Consider the following 21,032-nt stretch of genomic DNA (forward strand, 5'->3'; position numbering starts at 1 on the left):
TTTATTCTTCGTATCATACTTGATTTGTGAATCACAATGTATCTTGAGTCAAAACTATCTTTACCGTTGGGATCTCAGATAGTCAGTGCTTCGAGTTCGCGAGAAGTTGCGCTGAGTTAGTCTACATACTTACTGTAGTAGTACCGCGTCTATGCAAGCAGCTCCGCAACTTGTCCTCACACGGTGACTACGTCCTGGCGCGCGCAGCGCAGGGTCGTAGTGAATAACACTTTTCAAGCATTACTTTGTAATCTGATTTATTACTAGCGGCTTTTGGTCCGTTCTACAATTCTCGCTATCGTTGCGTATGCTTCTGACACAGTGACCTTTTGCTCCCGTATAGTACAACGGTAATGTCTAATGGCAGCAATGTACCAAGGAGGCCATCTGGCGGACGGCCGCTCCCAAAACGTCTGTTCTCGATTGACTCACTCAGAAAGGAGAAATCTGGATCAGGCTCGGAGTCTGACGCATCCACTTTCACCAAGGAGCTCGGGAAGCCGCGTACAGGTGTCGCCATTTCCACTTCCGATAACATGGGCGTTGCGGGAAATGGCATGGGAGGAGATCTTGATCATGAAACACCTATTGGTTGGACGGACAAAGAGCAGGTTCGGTCTCCAGATGAGCTGAAGGACATATCAGAATCAAACGTGAGCGCTTTAGCCATGGTCGCCCCAGCAAGAAGTGCACCACTGAAGCTAGGTGGAGGTCGCAGGACTGTGTCAGGGGGAGATGCTCCTCTCCCCTCACCCGGTCGCCGGAGATGGGACACGCTGCGATCGCACGTCTTGAACAACGCTGCTAATGGTCCGGCCCCTCCTATGCCTCCAACGCGCTCGACAACTCCAGTAGTATCTGGCACCACTACACCACCCTCCTCAAGACCTAGTACGCCTCGACCATATCGCTTTGGGCAGAAGATCTTCCGTCAGGTGGTCGAACAGGCACGGGAGGTAGCCATCGACGAGCACCGCAAATTCTCTGAGGATATCCTGAAGGCATGTTGGAGTGTACGGTTCGGCGAGGCCTGGATGGCCCGTCAGAAACCAGAGCGCGAGGGCTCACAAAACACTCTCGGATCAACTGTGCATCTCCCGTTTATGGCTTCTACTGCTTCCCTTCCTACAACGGTCACAAGTCCAAGCGTGGCCTCCCTACAGAGTATACGAAGGCAGGATTCGTCACAGACGATCTTTGTCGATTCTCGGAGGATGCCATCCCTTGTCCATATTCACAACGTTCTGACATATGTGACATCCACCAGCCGACCCCCAATATTACCACACGAATCGGATGTGCTATCGGCATTGCTGGTACCGTTCTTGGGTCCTCATAGGTTTGAACAACTCGGAAACGAGCAGCAGAGCGCTGTAGGCATTTTTGAGCATATTGTGAGAACGTGGAGAGCGCCGTCGAGCGAGGTCAGTAGTGGATCGCTTGTCAGATTGGAACTGAGTTCGATGCGTTTCATTACAGGTCGAGCTGGAACGCTGCCTGTGGTGTTGCAACGCGGCATCCATCCCCTCGACTTCACGTGTACGAATTCTAGGGGTGTTGTCTTCCATTCTCTTCTCTCGGGACAGGTCGTTCAGTCCAGACACGCCCACAATATTCCAGGCGCTCTTCCACGGAATGTATCACCTGCTGATGTGTGTTGCGTTATCGCCAAACTCTCTTCCGGAAGTGGATTCATTGAAGGCGTACATCGTGGCCATTTGTGATGGTCAGTGTGGTTCACCGTCCCCGCCGCTACTCGAAAAGAAATATGGAGTGAATTGGTCTGAAAATGACAGCGGTGATACCATAACACGGCTGATTTCGACTGAAAGCCTTATCAAATGCCTGGGGTATGGTCCCGAGTACAATCGCAAATGGATGCTGCATAATTTGCTGGAGGTATTTTCCTCACCATTGCCTCTGATCGGGTCTGATTTGGTGCGCAGGAATTCTGGCCAGCTATAGAGGTGTCGGCGATTCCAACACCTCTGGTGACCTGCATCCATTTGTACAAGCTCAAATGTTTCATTGAATCGGCTTCTGTACTATTGTTCTTGTCTCCGATGGACTCAGCTACACAACTCTCTGATGCTTCTGCAATCAGCCGAATTTTATTCTCCCGTGTTCTGCCTGAAATAGACTTTATACGTGACGGTGACATTTCAGATACAAGACAGTCCGTTGTCCGACTAGCCATTGATTTATTGTCAGTTCGAGGATACAGCGAACGGGATAGTGTATTAGCGCTCCTATCCCGTTTAGCTCAAGACTCCATGGATTGGAAGTCACAGTTCGAGGATGCTGTTAAAGATTTGGTGCGTTGAATTTGTTCTGATGATTTTTTACAGATGGGCTAAAGATACTGTAGGTGGCTAATGCAGAATGGCCCGCGATCATTAGAAGCCTGACAGCTATTACACACGATTATCATGAGGAACTTCGCAAGCACATGATAACTCTGATACTCTCTTCACTACCTGATGTATGTGCTTATAATATTTTGGAGAACACGCTCTGATATAAATACAGCGGCTTATGGCAAACACTCCTGGGTATCCTTGTCAACCGCTCTCTGATTTTATGGATGTTGCATCGCGCATGCAAGCAAAAGTGTTTTTCAAACCAATCTTCTCTTGTGCAGCATCTGGCAAAGACGTTACCCTCAGTTACCAAATTTGCGTGCTGAATTGCCTCGCCAGATATCAATCGGACTTTTGGTGCAGAGACGCTGAGATGATGTCGGTCGCAATCATGAGCGATCCTGCTGGTATGAAGTCGAGGCCTGAAATAGCAAACTCTCTATGGGCAAAACCTCGCATAGGCCAGTCAGCTCTACTTTTGGAACTGATCGCATTTCTGCGAGCGTTGCGCTCTACTAAAGACTCTCCAATAGTAACAGTCGGCCACCTATATCGTATTTTCTCTGCTAATCACGCTTTTAGACTTTGATAGGTATCCGGTTCGCCATTAGTCTTGAAGCACGCCTGGGTGTTCTCATTCGAACGAAGGTTGGATAACAAATATATGGTGGACGTGCACCAGCAGCTTATGTCACATTATCCTCTCAGGAGCAAACACTACGCATACCTATGTCGCAGCGGAACTTGTATTGTGCTTTGTTTCATGAAATACGGCTTCTCACTCGTTCACCGAAACCGTGAGGCAATTCCGTACCGTGTTGTGCACCGCTGATCACTTCACATGTGGTCAGAGCACCTTGGCTTTCCTCCATTATTACGTGGACTGAGCAGATAACTGAAAATGTCGCTGAAAGCGAGGAAGAGGACGAATTCATGGCCAGTTTTACTAAATTGCGTGCGCTGTATTCCCATGCCGAAGATGCTCTTCAAGGCGGAAACAAAGTAGGTTGACCATTTACCACCATTTGCTGATTACTTATGCGTCCATGGACAGCGCAGAACGACAGCATTCTTATCGCCCGTCGTCGATAGTCAGCATGGAGCAACCTCTTCTGCCGACAATACTATCTCCAATCTACTCGCTGACAGAACGGCCCTACTTGATTCCTTAAGCCAACCGCTCGAAGTCATTACATCCCCGCTACTAGTACTAGTTTCTGGTCTCCTCGACGCCGGACAGCACGCCATCCTTTGCCCGGTTATTTGGAATAAATGTTTAGATAACCCCGACGTTGCTATCCATGCGTCGGTCAGCACGCTGTTCAGCTTTGTTTTGCTTCGACAGTCTGATTCCTTTTGACAGACGATCTTTCTGTTCATGCAATGTGCAGAGAGGAGTCAGAATGAACTCCTCCAGCTTATTGAGGGCGATCTCAACCAGTGAGTCGAGTCGCCTTTCAAATATACTAAGTTCACATTCACTGTCAGTGAGGATCCTATTGTTCGCCGTACGGCAATAGAAAAGATCGGGTCCATCGCCAGTTGGCGGTTTCAAATTCTATCTCAAGACGTGATATTTGACCGGAATTACCGTCGACCCTTCAAGCTCACACGTCCGCAGATCATGTTTGTGCCAACTGATATGGGCACCAGCAACTTCGTCATTGACGAAGACGTGTATGAATTTAAAGACAGCCATGGGCACGTACTTCCGTTGGAATTGCGTCGGCGTCTGGCGGATATTGGTTGGGATGAAGAAGATCGAGTGGTGGATCCCAAGACGCAGTGGATTAAGACACCTATGACTCTCCTACCTAGCCAACAGCTGGTCGTCCTAGATGAGCAAGACGATTTCTCATCCATCGTAGATTCATCACACCGGAGTCCGCAACCATCCCCAGTCAGTTCACCATCACAAGATAAACTTGTCAGACGAGAGTCCAGTACAACTGGTCTACGTGGCGTCAGACGCAGACCTGTCTTCGTTCTGAGTCTGATACTCCTTCTTCCTCGATTGATCACAATGATCAAGGATACAGACTTCACGGTTGCTAGTTCGGCGAGACATCTTGTCCTTGACCTGATGAGGGACGATCCTTCGTTACTAACCCGATTCTCGTTCCAGTCAATGACTGAGAACGAGACATCCCTCATCAACGCTAGCTCTAACATTGCAGCATTGTTGCACGTCCAGCATGCCCTACCACCGGTGATGGCGCACCATTTGTTGAATCATCTCGCTGGTTTCCTGAAATCGTCAAGTCGCGAGATCGAAAGCACGAATACTCTCCAGAGGCTTGCTTATTCAGTTCCTGCGATATCTCGGCTCGTGATGCAAGTTAGCAAGATGTCCGCTCGCGAGCTACGACGTGCCAAAGTTGACACATTCCTTCTCCCATCTGGTTCCTTGTGGTTCACTACTTCCGTCCCGGCGTCTTTGTCGGATGCCCTTGGGTCAGAAGATCACCACTCTGAATCTCTGCAGCCGTCCCTTGTTTGGGTCACCTTAGTCAGGACTTCTCAGAACCTGCTTTTTCAGCGCATGTTGGAACGAGACCCTCAAGAACTGAGGATCATCAGGAAAAGCCTTACTCGGTTGGTATTACCATCTAGGAACGTAGACGACGCGGGTGATGGGTTTTTGACACTCATCGCCTTTGTTCCACGAAGAAAGCAAGGAACTACTCTCGATCCCAGCTTAACAGCATTATCGTTGACTCTCGCTCGCAGTTATCTGTTACTCGTCTGTCAGATGTTTTGGTCTATGTCAAGGCATCTAAGTGATCGACAGGAGCTTGCAATTTTGGTGGACGGTCTCAATCGTGTATTACTTACCCACGGCGATGACATTGGAATCGTGGGTCATGCACTGCTTGGTGAGTATCATATCTCGATAACAGCTCACAATGTGTTGATTTTTTTTATTGTTGGCTTCTGTAGCCTTTATGCTAGCGAGCACACGTTTTAAGCGGATGTTCATCTCCGGCGGCGCGTACGCTCTGTTCATGCCGGCCATCTTCAAAGTATACACCGAAGCAGAGTCTCATCCCGGGATTAGGACAGCAATCGAATACGCCATTAATCGTTTCTATGCCCTCCATCAGGAGTCGTTCGTCTTTCAGAGCTTCGATGCCATCTCCCACATGTTCATGTCTCCTGACGTCGACCATACCTGGTTGGCCCAAAATGTCTTTTCGCTTTTCTCCACTCTGAAAGGTGGCTCTGCACCGTCGGCTCCCGACGTTGCTGGTATATACGACCTGAACAAGCTCCAGGAACAAGAGAATCGCATGGCAGCCGTCGCGGAAGAAGTTCCACAAACTTTCCTCGCTTCTCTGCGTAAAGCCCCTTCAGGCAAAAATCAAGTGACTTTAATCCTTCCGGAGGAATTCGAATGGAAGCGCCTCGGGTTCGATAATTTAGTTCGCCTATTTCTCACTGTCATTGCCCACAATCCTGGCATTCAGCGGGCTGAGCGGTTTCTACGGTCATTGCGGTTGCTGGCGCCGTTTCTCTACAACGCATCTAATTCAGCGCGATCTGTCCTTCGTGACGGGATTGATGCGTTAAGCTCAATCTTGATGAATAGGAGTGCACCGAAGATGAAAGCTCCAGACGGTAGTCAAATTCGTCCTCCAGATGATTTCAGCTACGAGCTTCTCGTGGAAGACGGCCATGAGCCCCAACAAGCTCTGTCTCCAGGGGATCTTCTAGGCATGCGCCTTGATTATCTCTCTTTGGTTCTCGCATTCACGCAATCAGGGGGCGATCTTGGTCGGGAAGCTTCCTATCGCGTGCTGGAATTAGTGAAGTTGATCCTCAAGGAATCCATCACAAGCGGGGAACGGGTTGGTGTCTTTTTGGCCGAGTATACTAGAACAATGCTGCTTCGAAATCCAGCTCCCAGCTTGAAGCACGTCGTTTCTCTTTTGACAGATCTCTTCCCAGTCGTGAGTGCTTACTGCACGTCGGTCAACGTCTCTGGTGTCTTCGATTCAATTTCGGCCTTGTGTAACAATACTGTCTTTGCCAATGAGCCACAGTTCGCCCAACTGGTGATTGGCAGGTACTGCAAGTCTGGCTTGGACGCTTGCGAACTGGCTGCTTCTGAGAGCTGGCTCCTGTCTTTGCCGCCGCGAATGAGCATTATCAAACTCCTCAACTCCTCGGTGGCCCTCATTGGTGGAGACGTACTAGAGGAACTGGAGAAACGCCCTCCATCGTATGATTTCCTAACTGGTGTAGTGCTACCTTTCGTGTTGACTCTCAAAACATCTGCGGAGCTCGCAACCGACGGTCAATGGTCAGATTCATGGCGTCGAGACACGCACTCAAAGGCATGGATTCGTATGCTTTCCTATACTCTAACAACTTGTCAGAGCATTTCTGGCAACAACGAATCTCAATCCAAACACAACCTCCTTGAACGCCGTAGATCCCGAGACAGTCGCTCGCCTGCTCCAAACAGGAGGGTTGCTATGGCGTTCAGCGTAACATTGCAGATATTGAAGATCATTATAATTCGTGCGGAAGAAGAGTTGTCGGTATTACCCTATGGCTGGTTCAAAATAGGCTCAATTCTCCGAGACATATTGTCCGAGGGAGATGCTACTTTTGCTTCAAGATCAAAAGATTACTCAGAGCCACCCTCGCCCTTACAATCGCCGAAAGCGAGCAATTTTATGCCTGACGTGGATAGCAACCCTTTTCTAGACCCTAGTGGCTCATTACGATCCGTCGATATCGAGCGTCTCTCGTCGCCACGTCTCATCGACTACCTTACATGGTCTTGTATCGAATGGCTTGTCCTTCGGAAGAGTCCATTGATGATCCAGATGCGAGGTTTCATTCAGGAAAAAGTCGGCACGGTCAGTCAAGACCTCCCACAGGTCAAGTCGAGCCGTAGTATGTCCTATAGCGCCAGTCCCATTAGCGTCCGTCGACCCTCATCCATTTTTGTGAAGCCACGTCGAAGCATGGTCCCCGGCAGCGCCGGAACGTCAAGGGCCTCTACACCCCGGAATTCTACCTTTCTGAACGTTTCAATGTCCCTGCCTGCCTTTGACGAGACCAGTCTCAGTGCGTCCACACCGCGGAAAGAAAACCAAGGTCGACTTGCTGGCTACGCTCGCGAGGCAAGTCCGATATCGCCGTCAGGACGTACTGCGCGCGAATCTGGGCCGAAAATTATACATCTTGGACCTATCACGTATGGTGATGGCGGTGCCCGAAGGTCGATTTCACCTGGATCTCGCAAGGGGTCAGCTGGCGGAGCACTATCGGCGGCGAGTTTGATAGTGACGACGGCTGCGCTCAAGCGCGAGACGTACCGTCGCATACGTCTGGCCCAGACATTCATGGGCTATACAGCGCTGCTCCCGGTGGGAATAGGAAATGAGGATGAAGATAAGGTGGAGGTCCGCGCTTGGACAAGGAAGGATGCGGTTGAAGCTGTGCTACAGGAGATGAAGGACTTAATGGAGGAGTTTCGCGCTGGTGAGGAATACACGGACGTGGGCGAAAACAGTGGAGTTCTGGTGGACGTCGAAGACCCATCTTCCCCTTCCAAGCTGATTTGAGTGGGAGTGTTATTTTCTCATAGGGTTTTCTTGTACGTCCATTACTCAATGCTTCTGTATGTTGCCGTTTTGATGAGGTCAATTGTGGGACCACTGAACCTAAGCAGCACGAGGTCGTATGAGTACAGGCCCGGGTAGAGTCGTTTGAACGCCCTACAATACAAACAGAAATGAACAGCAACGAATGTAAACATAAGACGCGTATAATGAAGTGTCCGGCAATTTCAAGCCCACATCCTCCGAATAAATCGAGCAAAAATAGTTGTATGTGTATTAAGCTTTAGACATAATCGTCAGCTATGCATAAACGTACGGGTGGGTGTCGCCGACATCAACCAGCGCAATAACACAAGGTAGTAGTAACAGTCCGATCTCAGTCCTGGTCCAGGGCCTAAGCAGGCCAAGCGGACTGAGATTTAGATTCAAATCAAACACAGCAATTCACTTGACATGGGCTTCCAACTTCTGATATCCAATATTCCATCCCCATCCTGTCATAAACGAAGGGTGACAGGCTCACGAAACAAAGGGGCACAAAACAAAGGTCATTAGAAGAGGGTGGTGCCAAGCACCACTGCACCAACGGAGACAAGCATTCCCCATTTAAAGCTGTCAGCACGGATGGCGCTGAGGCTGCCCCACGCGCCACTGGTAACTATTGTTGACTCGTTCGAATAGTTGATCGCAGGCTCGAATGTGGTTGTGTTCGAGCCATACACGTACGAGGTGTCGTTGGGTCCAGGCGGTGTGGGGGGGTTGCAAGTGATAGACACAGAGTCCACATAAGCGTAGAAATGACCTGGCGGATAGCGGAACGAGCATGAGAATTGATGAAATACGAGAGGATCAGGTTTAACACTCACCAGCAGAAACGTAGTCGGGATCATTCCAGTTGATCATACCACCCGCCCACTCCACAGTTCCTGTCGGTTCAGAGCTGATGCCTGCAGGCCAAAGGCTACGTAGGGAATAAACAAGCGACACACAGTACGTAAATAGGTAATATCAATGGAGCCAACTAGTTGTAGCACGGACCTGAGCTCAATCCTGCTGGGAGTTTCGGGGTAATAGCTGATGCTAGTGGCGTTGTTCGTGACGGACGCTTTAGTCAGCGTACGTACAACATTGCCATCAATGATCCATTCCAATTGGTCCGGTTGCCAGTTAATCTATGGTAGAATTTAAGCAATCACACAACTTAGCGCCCAAGTAGGTCGGAAACGCACAGTGTAATCATGGTAGTTGCTGTAGGTGTCTGTCAGATTACCAGTAGTTTGACCAGCAGTCTGTGCAGCTGCGGCGGAAGAATCACCCAAAGCCGCACAATTGACACAATGAGGACCCAGTGAGCTAGGTCAATCGCGGTACACCCCTACACAAACATTACGAGACACTCACGAATGAAACCCTGCCAGAAATAGTTAGACTGAGCTTGGGAAGTTTGGTTACCTGGCCATTCCCAGTCGATTTCATCCTTAATGTCAGACATAGTAATGAATGCCGTGACAACACCACCCCAGCGCCCGGTCTTTACTGTAGGTCGAGTCAGAATCATTCGACTACGACTACTTGAGACATACTGCGCGCAGTGATTTGTCCGTAGTGGACGTAACGAGTAGAGCTGAGACGGGTGCCACCGTTCTCCTCGGTAAGAATCATGACAAGCTCGCCAGCGGTAGTGTTTTGGACGGAGCCCTGGTTAAGGATGAAGTCGTACGCGGAAGCGTTACCGTTGTAGTTAGTCTGGTTCATGAGGATACGATCGAAACTTGAGAAAGTGATCTGGATGCAGTTAATCAGATGTGCATTCGGCATAAAACGTGCAAGGACATAAACCATACATTGGTATTCTCACAGAGAGGCTCGGGCATGCAGGAGGTCAGGGAGTAGGAGGCAACAGGGTCACAGCCTCCAAAGCAGAAGTCCTGATCAAGATCGAATGTCAAAGCCATATCTTGTATTAACGGGATTCAAGATGCGCACAGGACCACTGCCACAATAGCCATATGGACCTGGTTTAAGGAAACGAGTAAGCCGATGTGGCATGCAAGCAAGGATGATCAGCAAACGTACTGCAGCAAGGAGATTCTGTCCCACAATGCGAAGTAGCATTGCTAGAAAGGATGATGAGAAAGCGGTTGGAGAGGCAAGCGAGCGCCGTTGAGAAGTTTTACAAACCAAGTGTCCTGTGCAGATGATCCCAAGAACAATGAGGCGAATGCGGCGAGGGACGCCAGCGTCGCAAGGGGACGGCTGGAGGGGAGCATGTTGGGTATATGGCAAAAGAGTGCGAAGACCAACGAGTGAGAGATTGGAAGGCTGCAGGGCAGCAATAGCACACGACGGTTCAGTTTAAGAGATGAGACCCTCATCCGGCCGACTGCCGACCCCTTGATGGCAACCAACGGCAAGACCTTCCACATGTGGCACAGTTTCTCCCGCCTTTGGGTTGTCATCTCACGCGGCCAGTCGGAGCCTCCCGGCACAGCCCAGGTCCATACATCAGCCACCCGGCGAGCCACCTTCAGCCACTGGCAATGCTGCCAGCAAACTCTCTCTCCCGAGTCCGACGCTCCTCTTTCTCGACTTCTCCAGCTCACAGCGGCATTTCCCCGGCAGTCATTTCGGCAAATCGAAGGGACGACGTGGTGATATTTTCGGCTCGCTAATTATAGACCCTTTTTCAGCGCCACTCCTTCTGGCGCCAATTCTCGTTTAACTTTAGTGCACTCCCTCGTACCCCTCGGGCAGTTGCTTCCGTGAGCTGCTGGACCAACACTGCCCGCCGTTTTCTGCGCCCGTCGGTTCAGTAACTTGATAGTCACGATTCATTCTGCTATCTCAATGTGGTGCTCCAGCGCTGTTCGTCGTGGAAATGCTATTCTCATGCCCCGCTTCGGTCCAAATGTAGCTCGCTCATTCACATATGCATTGAATTTTGTGCGAAGCTTTCCATTCTGACCGAATTTATGATCACAGCCATTCTCGTCTACTCATTCCGCGTACGTCACTCCGCTTTGCGCCCGCTTGACAGCAGCAATGCGCCCCACATGCAGCTGGTCATTTTCTGCCTGCGGGCTCGTTCATGGGCCAATGATACTCATCTATGGAGTGTGCACGGCTACATGTTGGCCGTGTGCTATGCATGCTCCGAAGATGCCCTTGTCAACGTTCTCATGGACACGCTTGGGACACGCGATTCTACTCGTGCTTTGATAAGGTACGGCGTTTCGCTGAGTTTTAGCCTACTGACCTGCGGTCTCGTTTTGCCGTCTCCCGGTGTCATTTCTCAATCCATGTACCATCGGAATGGCCGCTCGCCACGGCACGCGTGGTAAATTTCGCATTCCGGCCTTTAGGTCAGCTGCCAAGTATTTCGCAGTATGTAAATGTACGAATCGACACAGCAGGACATACATTAGGGCATCGTTGTCGGTCGCTACGCTTGCGTATTGCAAGACAATGGCGGCGTCGCCGTATCGTCAACGATGTGTGCCGCCTCGGCACCTCCATCCTCATCTCGCGATCGTGATCTTTGGGAGATGATCGCGGACAGCCGTGTTGATATGCTGAGCTTGTAATCGACCTGAAAAATAAGCCTGTTGGAACCTCTGGGGGACACATGCGCGATACGCCCAAATGATGTAAGGTATGCGCACGCCCCTCATTGTTATCACCGGATTGAGGCCGTTCATCTGTGTCTTGCAGATTTTGAGGGTAAATCCCTTGCTAGGGAAGGTATTTCCGCATGCAAGTGTCTGTTTCTCAACGCAACGCCTGACCGTATCATGTACAGCCTTGCATAGAATCATGTTTGACTCCTTCATCGAACTTCGTCAGTCAATCCGCTACCCGTTCTTTCATCCCAAGCTGTGCTGACAAATTCACTGCATTGCAGATGGCAACATGATCTATAATCATCTATCAGCGATGTGTCACGTTTATTCCCGCTGCCGAAGGAGATATGGCCTGTCAATTGCTATTGAACACGCTATTCGTTGCTGGTTTGGTAATTTCGCCTTGTTGATTGAAGTCAGTATCAGAGCCGGTAGTGTGCTCCCGGTGTATTATCCCAGTGCTGTCGTGTACGGCATACGGTGTCGATTCACGCTCCAATAAACCCAAGCGTCTTAGAGGAGACACTCTCGACGTCCTCCGAGCGGATCCCACTGCGGGAATTGTTTTTCGTGTTACGGATTGCATGGCAGCCCGGGGTGACCTGCATCTCTGGTCCGAGGCGGAGGAAGTCCGCGGCTAGTCCAATGCAGCAGGATGCTAGTGCGTTGATGGATTTTGCCTTGAGTTGATATCCCGATAGATCGTCGGTCGCAGACGAAGAACATGTCTAATGATCAATCTATGTAAAGCTTCCGAATCATTGTTTCAAGACTCCATGCTCTGTTGATGCCGGATGTGAACGACCAACGGATCGTATTCCAGTACGCACCTGTAGCCCTGATGGCGGGGGACATCACGAAATAGAAACAAGCGTAATTGCTCGTTTACCATCTTCGCTTGTGAATGAATCATCGCCTTAAAAGTGGAAAACTAGTGCAATCTAGTCGGTGGGGGCAGGTCGCCGATCAGGGATTTAGCTTCGGCCCAGTGGTAGTATGGGATGGTATGGTATGGTATGGACGGTTTCGTACCATCTCATAACATCGACTACCATTAATCCTTCTCCAGATCGTCAGCTTCATGGTACTGGTGTCATGTATCATTCGCTATAGGGCTGCTCACCCCGGCACCTCCACCTCATATTGCTGCACATATGTTGTAAGGCCCACGCGGGCAATAAAGGGGGGCGCAGGAAAGAAAGATCTGGCAGTCCATCCACAAATGGCTAATGAGTTAAATTCCTCCTCCTTTCGCTCCTTTGCTGCTGACTTTGTCATCTCACAAGGCATTATGAATTATACCTGAGTGGATTGAACTTGCATTGAGATGAGGTTATGTTACGTTGCCGATAACACAACATTGGAAGGTATACGCCTCACCCAATCAAACGAGATCATGAGGAGTGCTTAACACCAAGTCGTGGCATCTTCGCACAGAAGCTGTGTCAGAGCAAATTCTACTGTATCAGTATAGCACATATATCTGCAATGCGGCTGTGGCTTCGAACAGTTACTGCTATCTCAATTTCAAATTTGATCGAGCCCCGCGATGCCTGGATTGGTATCTGGGGTTTGCAAGCCTTTGATGCTTATTCGTGCTCTCTGACTCCAGATCAAACAAAGATAGGCTCGTGCGATTATTTGATGATATTTACGGCTATCACTTGATGAATACTTACCTTGTAACGTCCCCGGGGAATGTGCTGTACAACATGTAGAGTAGATTTTGCGCAGCGTCCTTGAACGGAGAAAAAGGAGCTTGGCGTCGAGAACCGCTGTATGATGCCGTTGATTGACGACTGATAAAGGCTGATACAAGTTGACTTCGTTCTCTCCAGTCGCATAATAATCATCCGAGCAATATAGTTATCATGTGCCAATAGTCATCATAAGTGCTCACAACGGCGATGAAAAGCCATGGTTGGTGAGATGGGAAGTGATTGTAAGACCAGTAAATTGTCCTGGGGGGCATGCTGGGCAATGAATATGGTACTTTCCTTGACCGAGTGGGAGGAGAATCATCAGCTTGGGTATAATCTGTCCTCACCGCGTGCATACAATCGAGGCTCCCATTACCTGTAACCATCGAGAACGCGCGCGATGTAGACACGTGCTTCAACATGGAAGTAAGTGAGCCAGGCATGAATGAATACCAGTCGCCGAAAACGTGCGCGCCACAAGTATCATTTTGATCCCCATTGGAATATCGTAGATTCTGTAAAGAAACAGACGCGTCTTAGCTTATAACGGTATCCAATGTATGCACAAATTTGAAGTACCGGAGGGCGGATCCCTAGTCAGCACCGCGATGCAACCGTCGCAACTGATGGGATTTTGTCAGCATATCCACCGAACCGCTCACAACGTTACCTCCCATTGAATATTTATTTCAATCGGGCCAAGACGAGGCGTTTTATAATGCAATCTTAGAGACAATATTGTGACTGCGCGCTGGTAGCTGAAGCGCTGAACGTTGAGCGTTTACATTTCACAAGCCAAATACGTGTCAATAACGCGTTAATAGGCGCGCATCTAATACGCGCTCCGCGAATTGGGTGTTGTGACGACGTCTGTGCACTTCACCATTATCGAAACGCGAAAACCTCATCGCTAACCTTGGACCAATGGCTTCAAATAAATCCCAATCGACGGATAAAATGAAGCAGAAAAGTCTCATGTCGTTCTTTAGTAAACCCGCCGGCCAGGAGAGCGGCTCCAGCAGCGACCCCAATTCAAAACGGAAGGCCACATCGACCACTAAAGCTCGTGCGAGAGATTCTGCCCTGTCTTCAGATCCGATTATCCCAGAAGTACACACACCACTGGCTAAAGCTAACTCTCAGTCATCCGGCATTACAAGCGCGACGTATACACGCAGCTCAGATGGCTGGAGCGGCAGAGACACTCCTCCGACGAGTGATCCAATTGACGTTGACATGATATCGGATGAGGGGGACGATGTGGATATCTCAAGGCCTGTGAGTTCTTGTTACTTTGGTTGACGTTTTGTTCTTACGTGCATTTCATCTAAGACGTCGCGTCTGAAGAGAAAACTTGTGGTTGAGGATTCTGATGAGGAAGGGAGAAGTATCAATGCTACTGTGTACAAGAAAAGATTATCCGCCCGCAAACGCTCTCCAGACCCTATGGAACATCAACCTTCTGGTGGTGAGGCTTAACCATTCCTCGTACTCCTTAACCATAATTGCGATGGCGCTGGGCATTACTTGGCACTAAGTTTCTGGAATACTTCCTGGGGCGCATCCTATTCACCGATTTAAATCACTGTGTTGGCCTACCTGCTAACAGATTTTGATAGATGGAACGAAGAAGCCTCGTGTCTCCGTTGTGTCTTTTGGAGACGAAAAGGCTAGCGATGACGATGACGATGAATCTAGGAGCAGATTTAACTCATTCAGTCAACGTCTGACTAAATTCAAGAAGTCACCTGCGAAAACAAAGAGTATGCGACCTTTTCGTTGATTATTCTCTCTCATTTACGCGGATTTATTGAACAGAACGGAGAGTCGTGAGTGACGATGACGACGATTTTATTGTTCCAGACGATATCGACGAAGATCACGAGGATCATGCTGGCCAGCGCTCGAATTCTCGCGCATCCTCTCGCGCATCTGTTTCATCGTCTGCCGCAAGCGTCCGTTCCTCAGCTACTTCCGAAGCTGAATCTGATGCCCCGGCGCAGACGAAATCTACGAGGAAGGTCCAGCGTCCGCAACTAGGGAGAGATACCAATCCAAACGGCAGTCATACCTTCCTAACAGCAGCAGAGCAGCGGGCACAGCAGCAAAAGGCAGTGAAGAAGAATATCGAAGATCCTTTCTCATTTCTCCAAGATGTCAGGGACAAAGATGGACTACGTCCTGGCGAGCCAGGATATGATCCACGTACACTTTATGTCCCGGCCAAAGCCTGGAAGGAATTTACACCGTTTGAGAAGCAGGTAAGCTACACCGAACCTCGTATCAGCCAGATATTGACAACACTGTTACAGTTCTGGGAGATCAAGCAGAATCATTTCGACACCATTTTATTTTTTCAGAAGGGCAAATTTCTGGAGCTCTATGAAGAGGATGCTAGAATTGGGCATACAGAATTTGATCTCAAGTTAACGCAACGTGTCAAAATGAGCATGGCATGGATTTTATTATTATGATAGGTTCACCAGAGAACCGCTGACTGCAGTTGAATCGGACAGGTTGGCGTTCCGGAGATGTCGTTCAATTTTTGGGCCGCCAAATTCCTTGCAAAAGGCGTGTGACTATTGGGATTACCTTTCTACAAGTATGATGGCTTATACCACACATAGGGTACAAAGTCGGGCGAGTTGATCAGGCAGAAACCGCGCTGGGCGCTGAGATGCGCCTTGCCGCTGACAAGAAAGGCGGAAAGACGAAGAGTGTAGCTGCCGAAGACAAAGCGAAGGATAAAATAGTTCGGCGCGAGCTGAATAAGGTGTACACGAACGGTACCCTCGTCGATGCTGAACTTCTTACTGACGAACAAGCCGGTCACTGTGTGTCAATTCGAGAGGAAGATATTGAAGCGGACAAGGACGGACGACAAGGCTTCGGTATCTGCGTTCTGGATAGTTCGACCAGTGAATTTAACTTAAGTACCTTCGAGGACGATGTGTGTCGAACGCGATTGGAGACGATGATGAGACAACTGAGGCCTAAGGAGATCATTTTCACCAAGGTATTGGTCCAATCGTCTTCTTACATCGAGATTCACACCTTTGTCCTTGTGTCAGGGTAATCTTTCCGTGTCGACAACACGTCTTTTGAAGGTCATTCTACCGGGAAATTGTCTCTGGACAAGCTTGCGTGAAAGCGAGGGCTTGGCGTACGAGAAAACTCTCAAGGAACTCACTAGACTGTTCCCTGCTGATGACGACAACGCCGACCTTCACTCGATTCACGGCCTGACGGACACTGTACCAACTGCTATCAGAGATGTGGCGGGCAGCAAGTGCGCTATAGAAGCACTAGGTTCGATGATATGGTGCGCGCGCCCTCACGCAGTCCGGAATGAATTTGACATATTTGCTTTAGGTATCTCAATACGCTCAACATCGATAAAGATATTTTGAGCATGAAGAATTTCAACATTTACGACCCTATGAAACGAGGTCAAGGCCTGGTCCTGGATGGTCAGACATTAGCGCATATTGAAGTACCCGTCTCTTGTCTTGAATGTCCGACTGAATATTCATCGTACCCGTACAGGTCCTATTGAACAGCGAAGGCACAGAGGAGGGTTCACTGTTGAAGCAGCTGTCACGGTGTATTACACCTTCAGGTACGTTTTTTTGAAATGAACCCTCGGGACAAAAGTCATCTTTGTGTAGGAAAGCGTCTATTTCGCATCTGGCTTTGTATGCCATTGCGCGAAGTTTCGGACATCACTGCTCGGTTTGACCATTCCCCCTGCTACGTCAGCCGACAAGGCTAATCATCTTCCGCGGAAGGCTTGATGCAGTGCAAGATCTGCTAGATCATCCCACATTTGAACAAGACTTCACCAAGATTGCGAAAGGCCTACCGGATCTCGAACGTGTTGTATCTCGCATTCATGCCAAAAACTGTAAAGTCAAAGATTTTTTGAAGGTTCTGGAGGTGTGCAGTACCGCACAATCTGTGGTCATCAGCTGAAAGTTCATCTATGTTTTCATACAGGCATTTAAAGGTTTAAGTGTGGGACTCGCCGAACTCGCCGATACTGCAGAATCGTTCCAATCAAAGACGATTCTGGGACTGCTGAGGTCTGCGCCGAACCTCCTGCCTAATCTCAAGCATGTGAAATCTATGTTTAAGAAGTCTGGAGAAAGTACGCAGATTAGAACTGAAAATTAATAATGAACCATTGACGACTGTGTTAGGTGCTGACGAGCTGATTCCTGAAGACGGAAAGGACGAGGCGTTCGATGAGGTTATGGAGGAAATTCAAGTCTTGGAAACAGAGCTCGATGATGCGTTGAAAAGATTAGAGAAGAAAGTGGGGTAAGCCCTGCTGTTTCTAGATAGCCGTTCTTTTCTGCTAAAATATTTGCAGTATCAAGTTATCCTACTGGCACAGTGCCCAGGGTACCAAGGTGAAGATACTTTGATTGAGCTAGATCGATGTTTACCTTCTAGTATACACATAGGAGATTTATTTAGTACAAACCAAGGCTAGTGAAGATGTTCCACGAGACTGGACCAAGAGTGGTGGTACTAAGGTTAGATCCGTCTCGCTATTTGCGACGTCTATTGGCATCCAACCTTGGTTGAACTGATAAATGTTTGATAGGCTGTAACGCGGTACATCGTACCTTTTCTAGCGCCTACCATCCGGAAGCTCAAAGAAGCTCGCGAGAATCGTAATACAGTTGTCAAGGAGTTCAAGGCCAGGCTCTATGCCGAGTTCGATGCAGACCGAAGTGTCTGGCTACGTGCTGTTCGGGTTTTAGCGGAGCTTGACTGTCTCTTCAGTCTTGCAAAGGCTTCCAGTGCACTTGGTGAACCTTGCTGCAGACCCGAATTTGTTGAAGGTGATACTGCATGGTTTGATTTTGAGGAACTGCGACACCCCGCCTTGAGTATCGCAACAGGACTAAGAGGAGATTTCATTCCGAACGACGTCAAATTGGGTGATGGTGTAGGGCGGCTCGCGTTATTGACAGGTAAAACGCTAGTTGGATATACGGGAGGTATAACTTATACTGTTTTTCTTCGTTAGGACCGAACATGGGGTGAGAAGCGCACTGAAGCTACTTATTCACTTCTGATCCACTTTCATCTCGCATCAGAGGAAAGTCTACAGTAAGTGGCGCTTAGAGCTCTCGTGTACGGAGCCTGATTGTACTCTAGGCAATGCGTATGACTGCAACTGGAGTGGTACGCATGGTCTGCTCGGCCACGAATGGAACTGGTTAACTATTGTTGTAACAGATCATGGCACAGCTCGGTATGCTAGTACCGGCGCGAAGAGCAAGGTGATCATTATCGTTCCTGTAGTTGCAGCGTCATTAGTTGACTGACAATTCACTTAGATTGTGTCCTGTTGATTCCATCTTGACTCGCATGGGGGCTTATGATAACATGTTCTCGAGTGCGAGCACATTCAAAGTTGAAATGGATGAATGGTATGTTTACTTGATTATTCTTCAGAGGGATAATACTTAAACTCCACAGTTGCAAAATTCTGCGTGATGCAACACCCAAATCTCTCGTCATTTTAGATGGTAAGTATCATGATTTATCTTTACATCTACGGAAGTCTGACCTGGTTATGAAGAATTGGGTCGAGGAACATCAACCTATGTGAGTTCGCGTACTACTGCCCAGTACGCGATAGAGATTCTCATCTGATTGACAAGGATGGCATGGCAATTGCGGGAGTGCGTAGATGGCATTTATGCGATCCGTTCAACTAACCAATGAAACGATAGGCTGTTCTGCATCAATTGGCCACGCATACGCTCGCTCTTTCCTTTTTTGCGACGCATTATGGATCCCTGACAGATGATTTCGCTTATCATCCCAATATCCGTAACATGCATATGGAAACTATTGTGGACGACGAAAAGCGAGAGGTGAGTTGTTTCCATCGGTATTGGTTCCCATACATTTTGACGGGCACCTCATTTGCAGCTTATTTTCTTGTACAAACTGGTGGAAGGCGTTGCTTCATCTTCCTTTGGAACACATGTTGCCAGTCTTGCTGGTGTGCCTTCCGAGGTGGTAGAACGCGCGGAGGTCGTCTCCAAAGATTTTGCTCAACACTTCCGAGAGAAGATGGAAGGCCAAAAGAATAAGATGTCCGGGCGATTGCCGCTAAGTGTTCAAGCAGACTTTTCCTTTTTGTATGGGCTAGCGGCAGGAAAGAACGAGATGCCCAACAATCTTGTTCGGCGAAGGGAGGTGTTAAGGCTGTTGAAGTCCTCCGTCAAGAATTACCTAACGAATGCTACGACTTGAGAATTGTACTACAATGTTTTGAATCCTGCTATCGATTGACGGTAATATGCTATTTTGCTCTGTTGCAGTACTGCTTAATGCATTGTGTACATAGATACCACTGTGATTGCTCCATCATACTTGATACATACAATATATCCTTCACGTTGTCCTTACACGCTCGATCCATAACCTCACCCTATCGCATTCAGAAATGTATAGGCCTGCTGCCAGCAGGAAGACATGTACAGCAAGAGAATATCGTGTGCGAGACGTATTCTCAATTAGCGGCATATAGCTGGAATTCCCATGGCAGTTGCTGTTTTGGCCCCCCCTCGCTAAACCAAATTCTGCGTAATCTGCAGGTTGCGTATACCTTGACATACGAAACATGAGAATAGGTCCCATTTGGGACACTTGTGCTTATGCTATCGCTGAGAACGCTGCAAGTTGTGTGTACCAACTCGTCGTCATCCGATTCCTGATATCTATCGTGTCCGACCGAGCGGACGAGTGCTGCCGAGGAGAAATGCGGGAGAAGGGAGGGGAGGTGCAGGGCAACGATGCACCACGGCGTAAGCGGCCTTGAAGAGGAGGAAGGGAAAGCCAGTGGGAGGTGAAGGACGGGAAGTTGTGTGTTATCTAACGTCAATCGTGGAGATTTCTGCGCCTGATGGTCAGTAACTGTGCGCTAAGTCAAGAAAAGGGACTGATATTTAATACGATCTCAAAACGTCAACAATTAGTGGCCTCGCAGCAGCACGCGGAATAGTCTCGAAGACTTGAGAATGCAGATTAAGAAAGGGACAGCACCTGGAATGTAGAACAGCGCGCAATTCCTTCCCTACCAGATTGATCAACCAAGCCAACTTCAAACGACCATTCTTTGTCCATGTTACGGACATGGAAATGAAGCCAAGGGTGCCTCATGCCTAGATCCCGACTTCTACTACGGCGGCTCGGCGGCTCGGCCAGAAGTACTGATGGACAGCGAATGAATGTTGTTTGGAGAGTAGGTGATTGGAGATGCAAAACGGTATTTTGTAGAGTGTATATGGGAGCATCCGAGTCGGCGGTAACGTGAGATATCAGGGCTGCTGGGGGAGATGGAGAGGGATTGGATGTCGCGTCCTGAAGAAGACAAATAAAAGAGTCAGAGGGGAGTGAGGGATCAACTTGCTGTGAGAACAAGCTGAGAGGCTCGCTGCCTGTGGAAGAAAACAGTGAAACCAGGCCAGGCTGCACAGCAGAAAACATTTGAGCGTGTCCCTTCGACTGGGAGCATAAGTAGCATGCAAGCAGTGCCGGCAATAGTATCGATCGCTTAGATGACATAACGCGTGCGCTAAGTTGAGATAAGTACCCATCTAATGTGAATTGTGATGCCACAAGATACCTAAGTATGTGACAGTCCGAGGTGACCTTCGCAGGTGACAGCGCGGTTTTGGCGCGGTTCTCCTAAGCTTGTGATTCCCCATCACCGTAGTACCGCCGACTCTGGTCTTAAATAATGGCAGC

At 48.9% G+C, this 21,032-nt stretch overlaps 3 protein-coding genes across 3 annotated transcripts; 2 read left to right on the forward strand and 1 right to left on the reverse strand.

The window, feature by feature from the left end:
* Nucleotides 1–353: 353 nt before the first annotated feature.
* Nucleotides 354–7,939, forward strand: FIBRA_00227 (uncharacterized protein; the record flags this gene model as incomplete). The annotated part of the gene is made up of 13 exons (XM_012322126.1): nucleotides 354–1,424; nucleotides 1,480–1,899; nucleotides 1,947–2,315; nucleotides 2,369–2,482; nucleotides 2,530–2,892; nucleotides 2,943–3,008; nucleotides 3,069–3,157; nucleotides 3,212–3,362; nucleotides 3,415–3,669; nucleotides 3,724–3,800; nucleotides 3,849–5,103; nucleotides 5,152–5,236; nucleotides 5,313–7,939. The coding sequence occupies 13 exons, from the start codon at nucleotides 354–356 to the stop codon at nucleotides 7,937–7,939; spliced, it is 6,942 nt and encodes a 2,313-aa protein (XP_012177516.1).
* A 548-nt stretch (nucleotides 7,940–8,487) lies between these two features.
* Nucleotides 8,488–10,206, reverse strand: FIBRA_00228 (uncharacterized protein; the record flags this gene model as incomplete). Its single annotated transcript, XM_012322127.1, has 10 exons — nucleotides 8,488–8,738; nucleotides 8,803–8,897; nucleotides 8,975–9,108; nucleotides 9,166–9,233; nucleotides 9,338–9,472; nucleotides 9,520–9,721; nucleotides 9,781–9,864; nucleotides 9,923–9,951; nucleotides 10,013–10,053; nucleotides 10,118–10,206. The coding sequence occupies 10 exons, from the start codon at nucleotides 10,204–10,206 to the stop codon at nucleotides 8,488–8,490; spliced, it is 1,128 nt and encodes a 375-aa protein (XP_012177517.1).
* Nucleotides 10,207–14,231: 4,025 nt separating this feature from the next.
* FIBRA_00229 (uncharacterized protein) lies at nucleotides 14,232–19,535 on the forward strand (the record flags this gene model as incomplete). Its single annotated transcript, XM_012322128.1, has 27 exons — nucleotides 14,232–14,534; nucleotides 14,589–14,724; nucleotides 14,876–15,019; nucleotides 15,075–15,517; nucleotides 15,569–15,681; nucleotides 15,734–15,831; nucleotides 15,884–16,272; nucleotides 16,328–16,545; nucleotides 16,629–16,749; nucleotides 16,803–16,875; nucleotides 16,925–16,988; nucleotides 17,045–17,192; nucleotides 17,253–17,403; nucleotides 17,456–17,576; nucleotides 17,629–17,668; nucleotides 17,723–17,794; nucleotides 17,866–18,238; nucleotides 18,295–18,307; nucleotides 18,365–18,377; nucleotides 18,426–18,452; nucleotides 18,507–18,550; nucleotides 18,608–18,700; nucleotides 18,750–18,799; nucleotides 18,853–18,878; nucleotides 18,935–18,955; nucleotides 19,007–19,150; nucleotides 19,209–19,535. The coding sequence occupies 27 exons, from the start codon at nucleotides 14,232–14,234 to the stop codon at nucleotides 19,533–19,535; spliced, it is 3,765 nt and encodes a 1,254-aa protein (XP_012177518.1).
* Between the last annotated feature and the right edge of the window lie 1,497 nt (nucleotides 19,536–21,032).

This window comes from Fibroporia radiculosa (genome assembly GCF_000313525.1).
Source record: "Fibroporia radiculosa TFFH 294 genomic supercontigs, scaffold66, whole genome shotgun sequence".
Taxonomy (NCBI): domain Eukaryota; kingdom Fungi; phylum Basidiomycota; class Agaricomycetes; order Polyporales; family Fibroporiaceae; genus Fibroporia; species Fibroporia radiculosa.